This window comes from Equus asinus, chromosome 20, assembly GCF_041296235.1.
Source record: "Equus asinus isolate D_3611 breed Donkey chromosome 20, EquAss-T2T_v2, whole genome shotgun sequence".
NCBI lineage: Eukaryota > Metazoa > Chordata > Mammalia > Perissodactyla > Equidae > Equus > Equus asinus.
Window position 1 is genome coordinate 103,301,992 of NC_091809.1, and position 18,209 is coordinate 103,320,200.

An 18,209-nucleotide genomic window follows, 5' to 3' on the forward strand; every position below is an offset into this window, starting at 1 on the left:
GGTGTTCGTAGACTTGGACCACCATTTTGCTGCAGAGGTGGGTTGTAGGGGTGTGGAAGAGAGTACCAATGATTACTGAATGCTTTCTAGGTTCTAGACCTTGTGTGGCCCTCCATATATCATCTTAGTTAGTTATATATCCTCTTCACAGAATGCTAATAAGAATCCTATATAGATCAGGCATTGGGGCTGGGAAAGATTAAGCAATTTTCCAGTCTTACATAATTTGTAAGTGATGGAAACAGGATTTAAGCTTAAGCCTTTTTTATTTCAGTCTTTGCTCATTCATTCAAACATTCATTCATCAAATATTTTTTAGGGGCTTGCTTCCCATGTACTAGTCACTGTGTTAGATGGAGACATTTCTCTTAACTATACCAGGTCCCATGGAGGAGATAGACCTTATTGTCTTTTCCTGGGTCTCCAACCCAAAGGAACAGGTGGTCTCAGTGAGAAGCACCAGAAAGGGATGGTAATTCCACACGGTCCATCTCCCCAGGGAGCAATGTGATTCTCCTTGCTCCCTGGTAAGAGTAGTTCCATCAAATGGCTCTTTTGAAGGGAATCTTCAAAACTCACCTCCTCCTTAGAATCCCATATATCAACCAGTGCTTCTGGCCATCCTTCAGCGAGGTGAGATGGCTGGCGTAGGGGAAATATGTCAGTGTCTCATTACAGAAATTATCTTGATCAAGTCAATGCTGCAAAAATCTCCCTGTAAAAGAGGCAGCCACTTCTCAGGTGAGAGTCAGCACATCTTCAGGCTTTTAACATTTATCTTGTAGAAGCTGCCTCCTGGTTCCAAGAACCATGCCTGCTTTATTGCTCCAGAACTAAAAATGCTTAGGATGTGTTTTCAGGTTAAAACAGCATTATTCTCTATTTTAAATATTAATACTTTGCTTCATAGGTATAATAAAAGCCAAAGCTGCTCACTTGTCAAACCTAATTTCTGGGCTCTGGTGCATCTTCATGGAGAGTGCAATAGCAGGGCTGCTGATTAAAGAGCAGGGGATGGCGTCACTCTCCTGGAGCCTGGGACATGAGCCTCTAGCGTTAGGTAATTCATATCAGAGACACAACACAAACTGGAGATTTCTTTACTTCTACACAGCATCCATTTGAGAAAATAGCTGGCCAGTAGTGATAGGCTTATCTGAATCTTGTGATTGTCATAGATTATCCTTATCGAGGTTGACTACCACTCAATTTCCTTTTGATGCATTCGAAGCTGATGATGCTGTTACTATTTCAGAGGGTAGGGACATAAAGAGCAAGCCTAGGTGAACCGCAGTGAGTTATAGGATGCTTCTGTGGCGTGGGTGTTCCGACAGTTTCTAAGTAGTTGATACCTCAAGGAGAATTCCCATCCAAAGTCTTCACAGAGGCCGAGGCTCTGTGTCTGTGTGTCTGTCTGTCTGTGTGTCTCTCTCTCTTTCTCTCTCTCTGTCTGGTGAATTTGGGTCTGAAACGTTTCGCTTACCTGGACATCACTGTCTCCTTAACAGCTGAGCTGTCACTGGGAAGTGAAATTGATTACAATTTTTTTCTTATGCCACAGCTGTTGTTTTTACCTCAGCTGGTTCCCATAATTCCACAGATGGTAAACATATGTTTATAGGCACATAGGAAGAGCAGCTCTTTTGGGTTCCTCCCATCTCTAATTCTTATTTTTCCTTGCATGCAGAAAGTCAAAGTCTCAGAGCTGGGGAATCTTATATGTTTGTAGATTAATATTTTTGTGCATTAAGATTCTGGAAACAGCAGGACAGCTAACGATATGCTAATGAGCTGACAGCTTTTATTGATCATAATGAAAGTCGACAAGTGTCTTTCTTGGCTTTTGTGCAAGCTGGAATATTTTATTAACTGACTTCAGGGCAGACATCCATAATTCTTTGCACTTTGGAAATCTTCCTTGTGAGTTTCAAGTCTTAATTTTTGTTAGCCTGTTGCTAAAGCTTGTGTCCTTGCCAGTTGATAAACCGAACACATCTTCATCCTTATATGTACATGCCCGGTAGGAACTCTTCCTACTGCCTTTCCCTTTCAAAGCAATTTGTTTCAGTGTTTTAGCATACAAAAAAACAGAACCATTTTCTTCAATGTAAACAGAGATCTGCGGGGAAATAAGAGCGCTAAAAATGAATTAGCATTTGTTTGGCGGCAAAGCTGCTTTCATTTCTATCAGAAAGCTCAGAGTGTTGGAAGAGCTTGCCTAATCTTAGTTATTCCTTACTTCAGAGGGTCCTAATGGCATTATTTTTCTAATCTTCTTTTTTATTTCATTGCATCTTTCTATATTTCTTACTGTGAAATGAGAAATGTTCTCGGAATAATGGCAACAATAGGCATTGGTTCCCCAAACAAAAACCCATCCTGTACAACGTACCTGATGCAAATGTATTTTTCAGTGCCTGGTGAGCTGAGTGCAGCAGGAGGAGCGTGGCAACAAGTGGATTTAACAAGGGGAAAAATATCCATTTTTCTCCCTTTCATCAGTACTAATAGTAAAAGCTTATCAATTTGGGTTCTGCACCATAGGGATTTATTTAGATCCTCAGATCAGCTGCGGTTTAGCATTGCAGTAACAATGAGAAAACGGATTGGATTGTTCACCAAATTAATAGTATAAATAAGATTGCAGGGGGCACTATTAGGCTCCCTTAAAGGACCTCTGTTTTCAGCACTGAAAAACTGTTTTAGCAAACTGTTCCCATCTAATGCAAATAATTCCTTATGTACGGTTGGTTGGTATCTATCCATTAAGGCAATTGAGATAGAACCTCATTTTGATAATAGGACCTCCTTGCAACAACATCTTGTTAGCTGACGTAACCATGGGGCTCTCTCAAATGATGCATTTTGACTTGCAGCATGTTGTAGTGGCCCAGCGCAGGTTTTGGAGTTTGTAGACCTGTAGTTTACGGCCTAGGGTTAAGGTGTGCTTTAGGAAAGGCACTTAAAATATTGAAGCCCTGGGTTTGTCATAGGTCGAATGACAGATAATCTGGCCCTAGATCAGCTGTCCTCATTGGGCATATCTAAATCATCTCAGAAGCTTTGTCAAAATATACAAGACTGTCCTCCCCTAGTCTCCTCTAAAATTCTGATGTGTACCCCTAGTTTAAAAACTAATACCCCGCATGATCTTCACAGGCTCTTACAGCTCTGAAAATTATATTGTTCAATATAGCGTAATTCATAGTTTTCAGGAGTTTGGTGCCTTTAAAGTATTTTTTGTGCTTACTGTGTGAAATATACTATGAAGGGGACACTGAGATGAAAATATCTGATTTTTGCCTTTGTGATGTTTATAGTCTGATAATTCTGTTGGTTGCCATTCCTTTCTAAATCAGTGAGGTCTCCCTCTATTCATCTGTTGGATTTGGGTGCTCTTTGCACCACTGTGAACTTTTAGAGAGTAAACCCTTCTGTTTCAAAAGAAACAAATGATTGACAATAGAGCAGGGTCTGTCAAAGTGGGGCCCCTTGACCTTTCATTGGAATCATCTGGGACAGCGTTTAAAAATGAAGATTCCTGGGCCCACTCCAACCCTGGTGAAATGGAATCTTGGGTTAACCCTGGAATCTGAATCTTAAACAGATACTCGAGGGGATTCTTAAGAAACTCGAAGTTTGAGAAACTGCCACAATGAATGATAAAAAATAAAGCATAGGTCTGAAAAAATGAGATCAAATGCCATCAGCCAGCATAGACCCAGCTAAAGTCACATTTTTCAGTTAAGTGTAGATTCCTTTAAAGTTAAATGAGGAGAAATAATAGAAATTCTATCTTTTTATCCCTTATTTCATCTCCTTTGGGGGAAGTTGCAGTGCTTGAAGGCACATTTTCATCTATAGAGATCCTCATGGATGATTTTTCTGGGAGAAATAAGGCTGATCAAGCTTCTTTGTATTTTCTAGTTTTATACTTTATATAGAGTATGAAACTTTCTAAAGAAAACTACATGCTTAGTAAAAGCTTCTTTTATTGACAAATGTCTGGGCACCAAATAGTCCATATGGCAATTCAATGCAAGACCTTCTGGTTCTTGCTCTGGGAAGCGTGCTGGATATATACACGTGTATGTATTTACGTGTATGTCACATACGCTCAGACTACTTTGGGTTACACTGAGCTTTGGTACAGTATATTGCCACCCTTCTTTTAATCTAGCATGGAATTACATCCATTCAAGTAAATTAACATTCCTATCTTGATTCATTTGGCAAGAACAAGTTTTCACGCCAGCATGTGGGCTGACCCTTGTGACCTTTCCTTAGAAAAATACCAAGTGTTTTGAGTTTTTGTATTAATGGCCATCGAGAAGCTCTCAGCTCTTATTTCTGTTTTTGTTCAAGTCAACATCATTGACCTTCATCTAATGATCTGTGTAACACACATGTATGTGCCAGAGATTAAAAGCGGAAAGACAGAGAAGTGAGGAAGGAGGCAGGTGGGAGAAAGGTGTGGGAGAGGCAATTTGTAATTGATAACATAACAAAATCGGAGTCCCTTAAAAAAGAAAAGAAGCAAAAGGAAAACTGCTGTGCATTATGTTGTGTTTCTACATGATGAGTGGATGAGATATCCATTTCAAATGGGTTTTCCATCTGTTTTTGGAAAAGTAATTAATTCTACAACAAATGTACCTGAGGGCACTTCTGAGTGCTCTTTCCATGGCTGATAAAAAAATAACAATGATTCAGGGTCTTCTGATAAACAGGCAGTAGATGGACCTGATCCCTTCCTGGTCGATGTGCTTTCATCACATCTGCATCACCTGGGATGACTGGCTGTCCTGGTTTGCCTGGAGTCTCTCACTTTTCCCACTGAAATCCCTAAGTCCTGGGCAAACTTGGATAGTTGGTCACTCTAAATTCATCCATATTCAACCTATTAGATGTTTTCTAACGTGATATTCAGTTTTCTATGATGGTCTTTCTTTGGTTGAAATCTATAATTTTGTCCTTGATTGAATTTGTTCTTTTAACTTGAGAGATAGCAAAAGCCCAGAGATCAAAACTGTGCCAATTTCAGTGTGGACACCTGTTTTGTTGACCCAGCACTTAAGTGCTGGGGGGATCCTTAGCTTTTGCATACGGTGCTTCTTTTTCCAGATGAAGCAACTGAAGCTCGGGAAAGGTGGTTGACTTATTGTCTAATTTCTAGCTAGAAATGGAAAAGAACTTGAGCCCAGGTCCCCTGACTTCCAATCCCAGGCTTTTCTCAAATTTCTCACATGTGCTTGAAAGGTGTCCTGGCCTCTCAAAGGAGTTAATTTGCTTTGAAAAACTGAGCAACTTTTCATACCAGGAAGAAGCTGATTCACGTAGATTGTGCTCCATTAATTGCTCCCTGGAATTCCCTGTAAGAGATTATGAATTCATATTAAGGAGCAGTGGCGGGGGCTTGCTCCCCACGGTGAGGCTGTCTCCTCTTGTAATCACAAGCGCTGCGTCATCCTCAAAGAGGAAGAGGTTAATGAATGTATCTAATTCTGAGGAAGAAGTCCTGTGATCCCGTTATTTCTATTAATATTTCCAATTAATATTTTATCTTGAAATAATAAGCAGAAACAGCATTTGCTGATGACTTTCTGCTGTTTAGAAGATGAGCACATAAATGTTAAATGCTACTCCCTCTGAAAGACTTGCAGCACTATCTTAAGCCTATATTTTATTTATAAATTGAGCTCAATATTCTGGACCAACTTCCACATCTTCCGTCTGTTCTGTAATATCTCTTCCATCAAATCAGGGGGGAAAAAAGCCCCTAAAAACAGAATCTTGAAATTTAACTTGAAAAATCCAAAAGCCAAGTCAATATTTTCATTGAGAGATGGCAGCCCCATTGATGTTCTTAAATTAGGGCTGTTCTTCTAGACTGTTACAGAATTAAAAGACCACTTTTTACTCACAGTGAAATTTTGAGCTAGTCTTAAGACTCACCAGCAAAGACTCATGTTACTCAATTAGCTGAGAGCAAAGATTGTTATGAAATTTTTCCCATGTCTAATTTTATTTCCTTAACTAAATGAATCAATAAAACATTTTAGTCTAGTGTGTTTCTATTGTCTCTTTCTCCCACTTAAAAAAATCCTGTGAATCAGTAATATTTAATGTTCTGGGATGACCAGGGAATTGAGGAGAATTGTTACTGCCTTTTTAGTTTGAAAGTTTAAGAACATTTACTGATGTTTACTTAGTGCTATGATGTTGTTAGCATCAACCAGTGGTAACTAATTATAGCTTTCTCAAGAAGAATGTACATTTCAAGATTTCTAGAAGAGGATGGTTTGGAGTAGTTCAATGTGGATTTAAGGCCAACTCAACTTTTTTCCTTTTCTTTTTTGAGGAAGATTAGCCCCAAGCTAACATCTGCTGCCAATCCTCCTTTTTTTGTTGAGGAAGATTGGCCCCGAGCTGACATCTGTGTCCATCTTCCTCTGTTTTATATGTGGGATGCCCACCACAATGTGGCTTGATAACCAGTGCATAGGTCTGTGCCTGGGATCCAAACCAGCAAACCCCAGGTCGCTGAAGCAGAGTGCACAAACTTCATTGCTATACTACTAGGCTGGCCCTCCAACTCAACTTTTGAATGAGGCTATCAGTCTTGTTAAAAAATAATCTACCTTTGTAGAGAGCATGTGACTTCACAAGAGCCATTTGGACTGGAAACTATAATCTTGATTCCTGCCTCTGTCTTCTGTTATCAAGGGAATCATCCAAGATGGAAAAATCATCTTCATGCCGAATGGATACATAACACAGTGTCCGAACCTGAATCGCAGTAAGTAGCAACTTAAAGCATTTGTGAATTTTTAATTTATATAACTTATTGATAATATCAGAGAAACGTCAGGAAGGATACATGCAGACTTCTGTGTGTTGACTTCTAAGGTGGTGGGGAATAATGAGAAAACTTATATTTATACTGTATTCTTCTGTGTCTTTGAACTTTTAAAAAGCTTATATATTATTTATAGAATTAAAATATGAAGGTAAGAAAGATTACATTGGCAGTTTTCTACAAATTGATATAGAAAGATATGTTTAAGATAACTATAGGTACACGCATATATGCATACACACTATTCTTTACACTTCTTAACTTGGATGTGAATTTACTTTTTCCTCTTCTATAATAATTCACATTTCTTTAGCCACCTCTCAATAAAAACGAAGGTTTAATTTTAAATTAAAAATGTCAGGTTGTCTTTCTTTTCAGTTAACAGTCCTTTTTTCCTGTTGGTTTCTTTTTTGCTTACTAATAAAAGGGACACTCTACCCCTGAAATCCTCTGTGCCTTCACTCTAATTTCAAAGTAATCCTTAACCAGGAAAGCAGAAACCCTTCTACATAGACAAACAAGTAGTGTTTGAAAAATGTCTTTCTTATATTAGCACTCTATCAACATCTATTTTATATTTTCTTTGTTGAGCTTGCCCAACGTGCAGTGATTTCTTAAGCCTGGTGCAAGGAATCATGGATTTACAAGAGCTTCTGGCCAAGATGACTGCGAAAGTAGGTATCTAAATTTCACGTGTGATGTTTGATTTCTGTCTCTGTCCTGTCTGGAATTTAGAGTGATATGCTATAATGGAAACATTTTTAGCCTTGGCATTTGCAATCTGTTACTATAAAATGGTTTATTCTTACTTGGAATAGGACTGCCTATAGTAAACATAACCATTTTCGTCTTTGATACTATTAGGCTATATCAGAATGTTTACTTGAAAAATGTGTGGAAGAGGCAATATATGTCTCTGTAGATTCCCTTCGAGTGGAAAAGGAATTTGCCCATTGGCTATGAAACTAGTAACACTGAGATGATGTATGGTCAGAGCCACTGCTGCTTATAAGCTAATGCATTTGGATGTAAGAATAATTGGGAATAATCAGAAGGGGCAAAATAGCTATTGTTAGGAACAGATTACTGTCATAGGAAGGCATTAGATCATATTTCTAATATATGATTCATTTCAGGACTGATCCTGAGTTAAGTAGTGAAGGAGGCAAAGTCTGCCTTTGAACACCTTCAGTTTTATGATTCTGCATCTTTTTCTCCTCTCTTTCATCCTCTTAACAAGAATCTTCTGAGGATCTGCTATTTGCCAGGCACTGTGTCAGGCACAAAGGAGGCAATGATGGACAAGACGTGATGCTCCATCCCAGAGCTGTTCATGTCGAGTGGCAGAGCCAGAAATGTAAACAATTAGAGGCTTTGATATATGTTCATAAAGGAGATCCCTGAGCCTTGTAAAGAAAGCTACCGAATAAATAGAAGGTGTGGCTAATGCTGTTGTTATGATACCAGTCAGTCATGGACATGAGTTCCAGCCTAGGGCGAAGAAAGAATTAGGTTGGGCCTAAGAGACGTTATAGTTTGTGAAAGGAAGGATTTTAATAACAGTGAAAATGATACATTAATCCTATTCCACCTGCGGCTATGAATGCTCCTTGCCATCAGCCTTGGCATGTGGAAGACAATAGGTGGATAGGTAAGTGTTTGGGAGGCAGAGCTGTATTTTGGACCTTAGATTGTGCTGCTGAAGATAACGTTTCTATTTCAAACGAGGGTTTTGGCCAAGTCCCGTTTTTCTGGGAAGGAGAGATGGAACATTTTAGTCAGAGAGAATCACTAGCTTTCCTCTTCAGAGGACAGTGGAAATGTGAAACGCGGGCAATGATTTGCCTTCCCAGCTTGTGGCACATAAGAGGTTTTTATTTCATCTTGTCTGGAGCAGCTTGATCTCAATACTGTTAATTATATTTTAGCTTGCTACCAAATTTTTGGAACAAGAAACATGCCACTCAGTCAGCCTTAGATGATCACGGTTCTCCGTTCCCTGGCTTCCAGGATGCCCTTTCCTTTCTCTTTCTTTCCTCTTGCAGAGAATGACATTTTTCTCTTTTTAGTCACACATTATCTAGGAGCCACATTGAGCTCTGTCCTCAAAACATTATTATGTAAAATGGGCATTTGTGAGGCAGAAGATATTTAATTGTGGGCAATTGCAAGCAGAAAATGGTTTAATCCACCTTCTAACCCCCCCCTCTGGCACTTGGGAAGATTTATAAGTCTGTGTCTTCCAGCTCGTGAATAGAATTATAATTAGAAAACTGAGTGCTTCAATTTTCACTGCACAGTTTGGATTCTGTGATGATCTAGGATGGGAGTTGGCAAACTTTTTCTGTAAAGGGCCAGTTAGTAAATTTTAGTGTTTTGAGGCCAAGAAGCTAAATTGAGACTATTATGTATATACTTCATTTAAATATAATCATTTAAAATATAACCGCTAAAAACGTAAAAGTCATTCTTAGCTCACAGGCCATATAAAAACAAGCGGCGGGCCAGATTTGGTCTCTGGGCCTTACTTTGTGAACCTCTGATCTAGAAGAAGCTGGCAAGTCGCTCATACCAGGTAATGCTTATTGAGCATTTACTGGTTACAGTGCTTAAACTCCTCATACTCACTGCCACTTTTTAATCCTCACAACAATCCTGTGAGCTTGTTATTAGCCCACTTTCCAGATGAGAAGACTGAATTCCAAGAAGGTTATGAAACTTTTCCCAAGATAGTAGATGGCAGAGCTGGGACTAAAACTCAGATTCTGAAAGTCGAATCATGACTGACAGGTTGTAGTTGGAGAAGAGAGAATTAGAGAGAGAAAAGCTGTAAAGAAGGAATGACTGAAGGAGAGGGGGAGGTGGATGCTCCCAGCAGGGGGAGGGAGATATCAGCAAGAAGAAGAAGGAGAAGATCAAAGGAGAGGAAAAGAGGAATGCGTGTCCAGATGGCGCCTGGTGGAGGGAAACGTGAGCACAGAGCTTCCAGCAGCTTTTGCACGCAGAAGCTCAGTGGGGAGCAAGGCCTCTTAGTCACCCTTTTGGTTATAGCTGCTGTTTTCCTTGGAGCGTGGGGATTTTCTGAGTCCTGGTTCACATAGCGTGTGCTTCTGTCGGGACCAGGCAGGGCCATCTTATATGAAATTATCTCCATAAGGGTTTTCAGACCACAGAGACTGCTCAGAATCAGACTACAGACCTAGGAGAGGACAGGGGAATTCTCAGGAAAGAATTCTTTGAGTTCTCATGGAAGAGGTTTCCCCTGGCTGGTACCAAAGCCTGAATAGGAAGATCGTCCTGTGCTTTGTGTAAGCCTTTTTCCTTTTTGCTCACTCTTGAACTGAGAGTCCACCCCTTTGGGACCCCAGCTTTATGTAGGAGTTTCCTTTAAGACACCTGATCTTGGCCAGACCCTGCTCTCTAACTGCTCCCTGTTGCCCACTGTGCAGCCATCAGTGTGGGAGCTCGAGGGCCCCCTGCTTCAGCAGAAACCTTCAGCCTGCAGGTTGGCTTTAGTGCTCACCTGCCTCCCTGGATCCCTAGCTGGCACTTTGTTTTGGCCACTGTGGCTTTCTTCCTTTTGTGTCAGCTCTGTGACTTTTAAAAGTTTTTATACATTTTATCAGCATTTTAGTTGGTTCAATTGGTGAAGTCTTTCGGGTTGTCGAGTCTGCCATCTTCATAGAAGCAGAGTGTAATTCACCCTTGGCAGAGTGAAGGAGGTGGGTGTGGAGAGATGAGCCAAACAGGAAGGCAAATATGGTTCCTGTGTGTAAGGGGATTCTGTGGCGTCAGGTCCATCTGGACCCGGGCTTTGCCTCTAGTTAAATATGCCTATGGTGGAAAGACTGACCTCATGGATTTGGGGGTTTGGTTGGAGTAGCCCAGCAGCTATGATTAAAATAGGCATTAGTCATATAGATCATGGTGGAGAAAGAGAGTGGGCTTTGGAGTCAGAATGAGCTGATTCTAAATCCAATTTTTATCACTTCCTTGATTGTTTGTAGCCTGGAACAAGTCCAGTGCAGTTTCCCCTTATGTAAAATGGTGATAGTTATTCTTGGTTTTTATAAAGATTCCATGAGAGTTGCTGTCAGGGCCCTGGGCTGGAGCTAGGTGCTAGGGGGTCTTGGAAAGCAGCAGGGAGTCCTCACACTTTGGTCATGTGGAAGCCATGGAATCCTACCAGAGAGCAAGCCCAGTGCACGAGCTGGACAGGAGTCGGTAGCCAAAATCAGATCAAACCCAACAGATGCAGACGTCAGATCAGCCTGGGGGTCTGCTGAGGAGGGCTCAGTGCTCTTTTTCTCCTCTCAGGGTGAGATGGGGAGTGACTCAGCTCTTTCTTGGTGCAGGACAGATCATGGCAGCAGCTTACACGCACCTTCAGGTGACAGAGGTCAGGGTACATAAGAGCTCTCTTGAAGCATCCTGGTGAAACCATACCTTTTCAAGGTGGAGAAGGCGCAGGGAGGCTGTCCCCTGCTGCTTCTCCTAAATGGCCCACTAGAGACCACCAAGCCTCTGGCTTACTCTGGAAGTTTTCCCAGGCGGTCCTGACATTGTGGGCGCCGCCCACCTGTCGAGCCAGGGCTGTAGGATCAGGCTCTGTCCTGCTCTCACGTCCCACCTGTGCCGTAATCACATTCTGCCTTCAAGCTCAGGAAGAAGAGATGCTGGAGACTGGGAATTTCTTGATTACTTCTGTGTAAATCTTTGACAAATCTATTTATGCAAATCAAGCAGCACTCGAAATGGCATTTCAGCTTGTAACATATTTAATTTTGAGACTTTCATTGTTTCCAGGAGCTCAGTAGTGATTTTTCAATTAAGTTTAAAGGTTTAACACAATAGAAGATTTCTTTTCCCTTCCATATAGCAAATGCCAAATAAATAGTATTTCAAAGGGGAAAAAAAAGGCAATCCACCACATGACTAATGTACTCAGATCCATTCGTTGACCTCTTACTGTGCAAAAGGCCTCTGCTGTCTATCTTTGAATGTGTAGGGCTAAGAATAAATGATTCGGTCTCTGGTTGCTTAGATAAATGCACGCACCGAGGTAGGACAGAATAGGGATGTAGATTTGATACCGTATCTATTTTGGATCTGCAGGCATTTTTGGAGAAAATGGCAGGTAGTGTAGGAATAGCTGTTGAAAATGAATTTGTGTAAATTCAGCATGCTAATACCAGTGACAGAAAATGTAATTCATTTTTCGATTCAGAGTTGTTTTTCTCCTTTATTGTTGCTATAGGATTTAGCAGGGGGAGAGTCAGAGGCAAGATTACATATTAAGTGCCTCTGAAAAATTAGCTTTTTGCCTTAATATCCCTTTGCCTTTGTGTCTGTCTGATGCACTGCTATTATTACAGAGATTAGAGCTTTTCAATGTTGTCAGAAAAGGCTAAATATATTGAAAAATAAAAACAAAGTTCAGAAGAGAAACAAAATCAGCCCTGAGAATAGCTTCCATTATATTCAAACTGAATCGTTTCCTTGGAATTGAGTTTGTAGGTAAGCATAGCTCAGCCTTGTTGGACAGTACTGGAAATGGCCAATATCACCCTTAGGCACGCTCCTGAGTTTTCAAGAAACTTGGATAGAGACAGGATTGCCTTTTGGGTCATTTAGTCCCCAAGAAGTTCCCTTCTTGGAATAATACGGACCCCAGAATTGTTCTAGATTTTCGGAGTGAGACAGGCACGTTTGCTCTCACAAGCTGATACCCCCTTCTGAGCCACTTTTGGGAAGGATGCGGATCAAGTTCAACTCGTTCTTGTTCAATCCAAGGTCATATGTCAATCACTACCTTACGCAGGAACTGATGGGGCTATAGACATGAAGTCTAGGTGATAGGGGCTCAGTTGTCACTCCCTTTGATCTCACCTATATATAGTTTTGGTCATTTGACCTCACTGAACTCTTTGAAGTGTACTTTCTGTTTCCCAATGAATTCCCGAAGAACTTAATTACCATAGATTCTAGAAGCTCTTTGATCAGACTGGAGATTTAAATGTAACCTGAATTTTTGAAAGATCAGGTGTACTAGAGAAGTCACAGGAAGCTAATATTTCAGGCATAGTCAACTCTGTTTGTTCAGGGCTTCTTATGGTGCATGTGGTTTATCTGGGATCCTATTTGTTCTTTCCCTGCCCATTGGTACCATCCACAAAAGGCAGACAAGGAACAAATTTTCTTGAGAAATTCCAAAAGTTTAGAGGAAGAGGATGGAATAAGTGACACAAGCAAGGTTGGAATTACATATGGATTCCATTTCTAGAGAGTAGCACTCTTATGAATAATCGAGAGGAGCATGTATGGAATAGAACTGTAGTCAATGTAGAGAGACGATGGGAGTCGTCATTATCCAGGTTCAATCATTGTATCTAAAATATTGGCTTGAAATGGTCTTAGTTGGATTAGAAATTGACTTGATCTCCTATGTGGGGAAAATACTGAAGACATGCAGGTATAAGTATGATTAAGAAGAAGAGAAACTGGTTGATGATTTTTAACGAAGTGGTATTTGTTTTTCAATCATGGCAGTCCCTAAGTAAGGAAAAGGGGAGAAGCATAATATCACTATTGGGTTGACTTACTCCTTAGTATGTATGTGACAATAGAGAGGTCATACCAAAGTTCATTTTTTCTACACCACGTTTTTGAAGGTGAACTGGGGTAGGCTGCTTGGAAAGTGATCAGGAGAGGGGATGGGAACCCTTTCATGAGGGAGCTATGGGGGAACCTGGAGGTGCTGCAGGTGGTCAGGAGCAGGCCTGAGGACAGAATGACCTCAAATGTTTGAAGAGGCGTTGGACTTGCTTGGGATGGGTTACAAGGCAAAACTAGATCTCATAGGAAAGAGGGAGGGAGATTTCACAGCTCAAGCCAAGAAAGACGTTTCAAACGTCCAGAGCTAGCAAAAAAAGAGTGGCTTTCCTTGGATAGTAATGAGGGTCCCACCACTGCAGATGTGAGAACAGAGGCTGGATCATCACTTGAAGGGGTTACTTGTGAGAACGTTCCAACTTTATAACCCCTTTCAAATCAGATTCTAAGATTCTGTGATCAAGGATGACAGTTGGGTGACCTAGAAAAGTGAAAAAGTTTCTTTTACAAAATCCTGATCTCCCCTGGGGCTTTGGTTGCCTCTTCTGACTGTTGTCTGGACACCTAAGTAGATTCCTGGGGCCTTGTGTTTACGGGATCATGAGCTGGCGAAAAATTAGATCCTCCTCTGACTTTTTTTCTGGCCCCAGCTCCCCAGAATTTTTCATAAGAGAGGAAGTGGGAACTTCCCAGCTTGTAAACCATGGCTCTCTGGTTAGTGTGTGAAGAGCATGGAGAGGATGGTGGGAGATAAATGTAAGTGAGCTGGAGTTCCTGATTAGATCTCCTGTAAGCATTGTAATGAGTCCTTGAGAATACCATTCATCACGAGTGTTTCTGTTTGGCTTGAGCTGAAAGCACACACGTTTATGAACACCCATGAGGTCCCTGGATACAGTTTAATGTCTCATTTGGTGCTCATTAGGCCATGGGAACCAATATGTCTTCAATTTAGAATGATTTTACCTCGTGTTGGAAAAAAAAAAGACAAAAAACCCAAAACACACAAAACAGATCTGGCTAAGAGTCAGCTGCTCTGAGCTTTTTTTTCTCCTCCTACTTGGATTTTTTTTCTTGTTGCTATTAGCTTTGTTAGGACAATGCAATTGAATTACAGAAATTACATCTAGTAACTCTTGTTTGCAGCTAAATTATGCAGAGACACGACTTAGTCAATTGGAAAACTGCCACTGCGAGAAGACCTGTCAAGTGAGTGGACTGCTCTATAGAGACCAGGACTCCTGGGTTGATGGCGATCACTGTAGGAACTGCACATGCAAAGTAAGGCTCTTTCTAAATGAATGCAACAAAGCCAGTTCTAGGGGCGTGGTTTCTCTAGTTATCGTGTCATCTGGCTCTTTAATATAAAAGACCCCCTCCGAAAAGGATTCTCCTTTTACTAAGTGCCTACTTAGTAATCTGCACAATTGAGAAGGAAGCTGGAAAAGCGTCATTTCATACATAAGCACTTGGAAATTAAATTCTGCTTTCCCAGGACAGCACAGTCTAATATCTAATATTATTATGAAGAAGCTTACTGTTTGGAGGTTGGAGGTTGGAGTACTAGAGGGAGGGAGTGACTCCTTCAGTTTTCACACAACCTAATGGTTAGCTTCATTCACAACTTCGCTCTGCTAAAATAAATTTTAAAAGGGCTTTAACTAGCTTTGGGGTGCTTTCATAGTGTTTCACAAGGTATCCGTCTGTTTCAGAGAATTACAAGGCACCTCCCCTCCCCACGAAGGGTATCCATCTTTTGTATACTCCTTCATCTTTTTCAGAGAATTCTAAGAGCCTCCCCCCACCCCAGATTAGTAGACCCTGTCCAGTTGAAATTATTTGATAAATATCTGAAGAGTGCCATTGTTTGTCTGGGAAAATACAAAATGGATTGTTAGAGCCTCAGCAATGATTGACAGGGCCTGCAAGAGGGGTTATTTATGTTCTTGTAAAAATAGGCTTTTTGTTTTCTGCCTAATCTTCTTAGCCCGCATGGGCAGGTGGAATGAAGCCAGTGATGTATATCAGAAAAGTAATTGAGGTGGCACGGGTTCATTCGGGCTGGAGAGAAGACATGATTTGTGGTCCTAGAGTGGACGGGGAATTCCTCACACTGCTTCTGTTTCCCTGATGCGGTTTCTGGGATGCTATGGGAGCTTTCTCTACAACAGGAACTTTCCAAGGGCACCTGTGAGATTCCGTTCCCTGTCCTTCCTTCCTCAGAGCGGCGCTGTGGAATGTCGGAGGATGTCTTGTCCCCCTCTCAATTGCTCCCCAGACTCCCTCCCTGTGCACGTTGCCGGCCAGTGCTGTAAGGTCTGCCGACGTAAGTACTGACTGAGGGTCAGAGTGGCCCTCTGTGCTTTGAGATTTATTTTCCCACTCTGTTTTTCAGGCCCCAATTGATTAACATTGATGAAATAAAGCACCAGCAGTTGATGTAATATTAAATGTATGATAAGAGCTGCTGTAATTTTTTTTTTGATTCTTTGTTTTTATTGAGTTATTGATAGGTTACAATGTTGTGAAATTTCAATTGTACATTAATGTTTGTCAGTCATGTTGTAGGTGCACCACTTCACCCTTTGTGCCCACCCCCCACCCCACCTTTCCCCTGGTATCCACTAAACTGTTCTTAGTCCATAATTTTAAATTCCTCATATGAGTGGAGTCATACACAGAATATCTTTCTCTCGCTGGCTTATTTCACTTAACATAATTCTCTCAAGGTCCATCCATGTTATTGCAAATAGACTGATTTTGTTCTGTTTTGCAGCTGAATAGTATTCCATTGTATATATGTACCACATCTTCTTTATCCATTCGTCTGTTGATGGGCACTTAGGTTGCTTCCACGTCTTGGCTATTGTAAACAGTGCTGCAATAAACATTGGGGTGCATAGGACTTTTGGGATTGCCGACTTCAAGCTCTTTGGATAAATACCCAGTAGTGGGATGGCTGGATCGTATGGTAGTTCTATTTTTAATTTTTTGAGGAATCTCCATACTGTTTTCCATAGTGGCTGCACCAGTTTGCATTCCCACCAGCAGTGTATGAGGGTTCCTTTTTCTCCGCAACCTCTCCAACATTTGTTGCTATTAGTTTTAGATATTTTTGTCATTCTAACGGGTGTAAGGTGATATCTTAGTGTAGTTTTGATTTGCATTTCCCTGATGATCAGCGATGATGAGCATCTTTTCATGTGCCTATTGGCCATCAGTATATCTTCTTTGGAGAAATGTCTGTTCATGTCTCCAGCCCATTTTTTGATTGGGTTGTTTGATGTTTTGTGGTTGAGTTGCGAGAGTTCTTTATATATTATGGATATTAAGCCTTTGTCAGATATATGACTTGCAAATATTTTTTCCCAGTTAGTGGGTTGTTTTTTTGTTTCAATCCTGTTTTCATTTGCCTTGAAGAAGCTCTTTAATCTGATGAAGTCCCATTTGTTTATTCTTTCTATTGTTTCCCTTCTCTGAGAAGGCATGGTGTCCGAAAAGATCCTTTTAATACTGATGTCAAAGAGTGTACTGCCTACGTTTTCTTCCAGAAGCCTTATGGTTTCAGGTCTCACCTTTAGGTCTTTAATCCATTTTGAGTGTATTTTGGTGAATGGTGAAAAAGAATGGTCAATTTTCATTCTTTTACATGTGGCTTTCCAGTTTTCCCAGCACCATTTGTTGGAAAGACTTTCTTTTCTCCATTGTATGCACTCAGCTCCTTTGTCGAAGATTAGCTGTCCATAGATGTGTGGTTTTATTTCTGGGCTTTCAATTCTGTTCCATTGATCTGTGCACCTGTTTTTATACCAGTACCATGCTGTTTTGATTACTGTAGCTTTGTAGTATGTTTTGAAGTCAGGGATTGTGATGCCTCCCGTTTTGTTCTTTTTTCTCAGGATTGCTTTAGAAATTCGGGGTCTTTTGTTGCCCCATATGAATTTTAGGATTCTTTGTTCTAATTCTGTAAAGAATGTCATTGGGATTCTGATTGGGATGGGGTTGAATCTGTAGATTGCTTTAGGTAGAACGGACATTTTAACTATGTTTATTCTTCCAGTCCATGTACATGGAATGTCTTTCCATCTCCTTATGTCATCATCCAATTCTCTCAGAAAGGCCAGTAATTTTCATTATATAGGTCCTTCACTTCCTTAGTTAAATTTACCCCAAGGTATTTTATTCTTTTTGTTGCGATTGTGAATGGTATTGTATTCTTGAGTTCTTTTTCTGTTGGTTCATTACTGGAATATAGAAATGCTACTGATTTATGCAAATTGATTTTATACCCTGCAACTTTGCTGTAGTTGTTGATTACTTCTAACAGTTTTCCAATGGATTCTTTGGGGTTTTCTATATATAAGATCATGTTGTCTGCAAACAGCGAGAGTTTCACTTCTTCCCTCCCTATTTGGATTCCTTTTATTCCTTTTTCTTGCCTGATTGCACTGGCCAGGACCTCCAGTACTATGTTAAATAAGAGTGGTGATAGAGGGCATCCTGTCTCATTCCTGTTTTCAGGGGGATGGGGTTCAGTTTTTGCCCATTGAGTATGATGTTGGCTATGGGTTTGTCATATATGGCCTTTATTATGTTGAGGTAGTTTCCTTCTATGCCCGTTTTGTTCAGAGTTTTTATCATAAATGGCTGTTGGATCTAGTCAAATGCCTTCTCTGCATCTATTGAGATGATCATGTGGTTTTTATTCCTCAGTTTGTTGATGTGGTGTATCACGTTG

General features: G+C 40.7%; 1 protein-coding gene across 4 annotated transcripts in view; it reads left to right on the forward strand.

Moving 5' to 3' along the window:
- Positions 1-18,209, forward strand: part of NELL1 (neural EGFL like 1) — a 779,413-nt gene that overhangs the window by 163,711 nt on the left and 597,493 nt on the right. For all 4 annotated transcript variants that reach the window (XM_070491352.1, XM_070491350.1, XM_070491351.1 and 1 more), the window contains exons 6-9: positions 6,727-6,799; positions 7,451-7,533; positions 14,618-14,752; positions 15,695-15,797. In XM_070491352.1, coding sequence (XP_070347453.1) covers positions 6,727-6,799; positions 7,451-7,533; positions 14,618-14,752; positions 15,695-15,797 — 394 coding nt within the window. The remainder of the gene's footprint in view (positions 1-6,726; positions 6,800-7,450; positions 7,534-14,617; positions 14,753-15,694; positions 15,798-18,209) is intronic.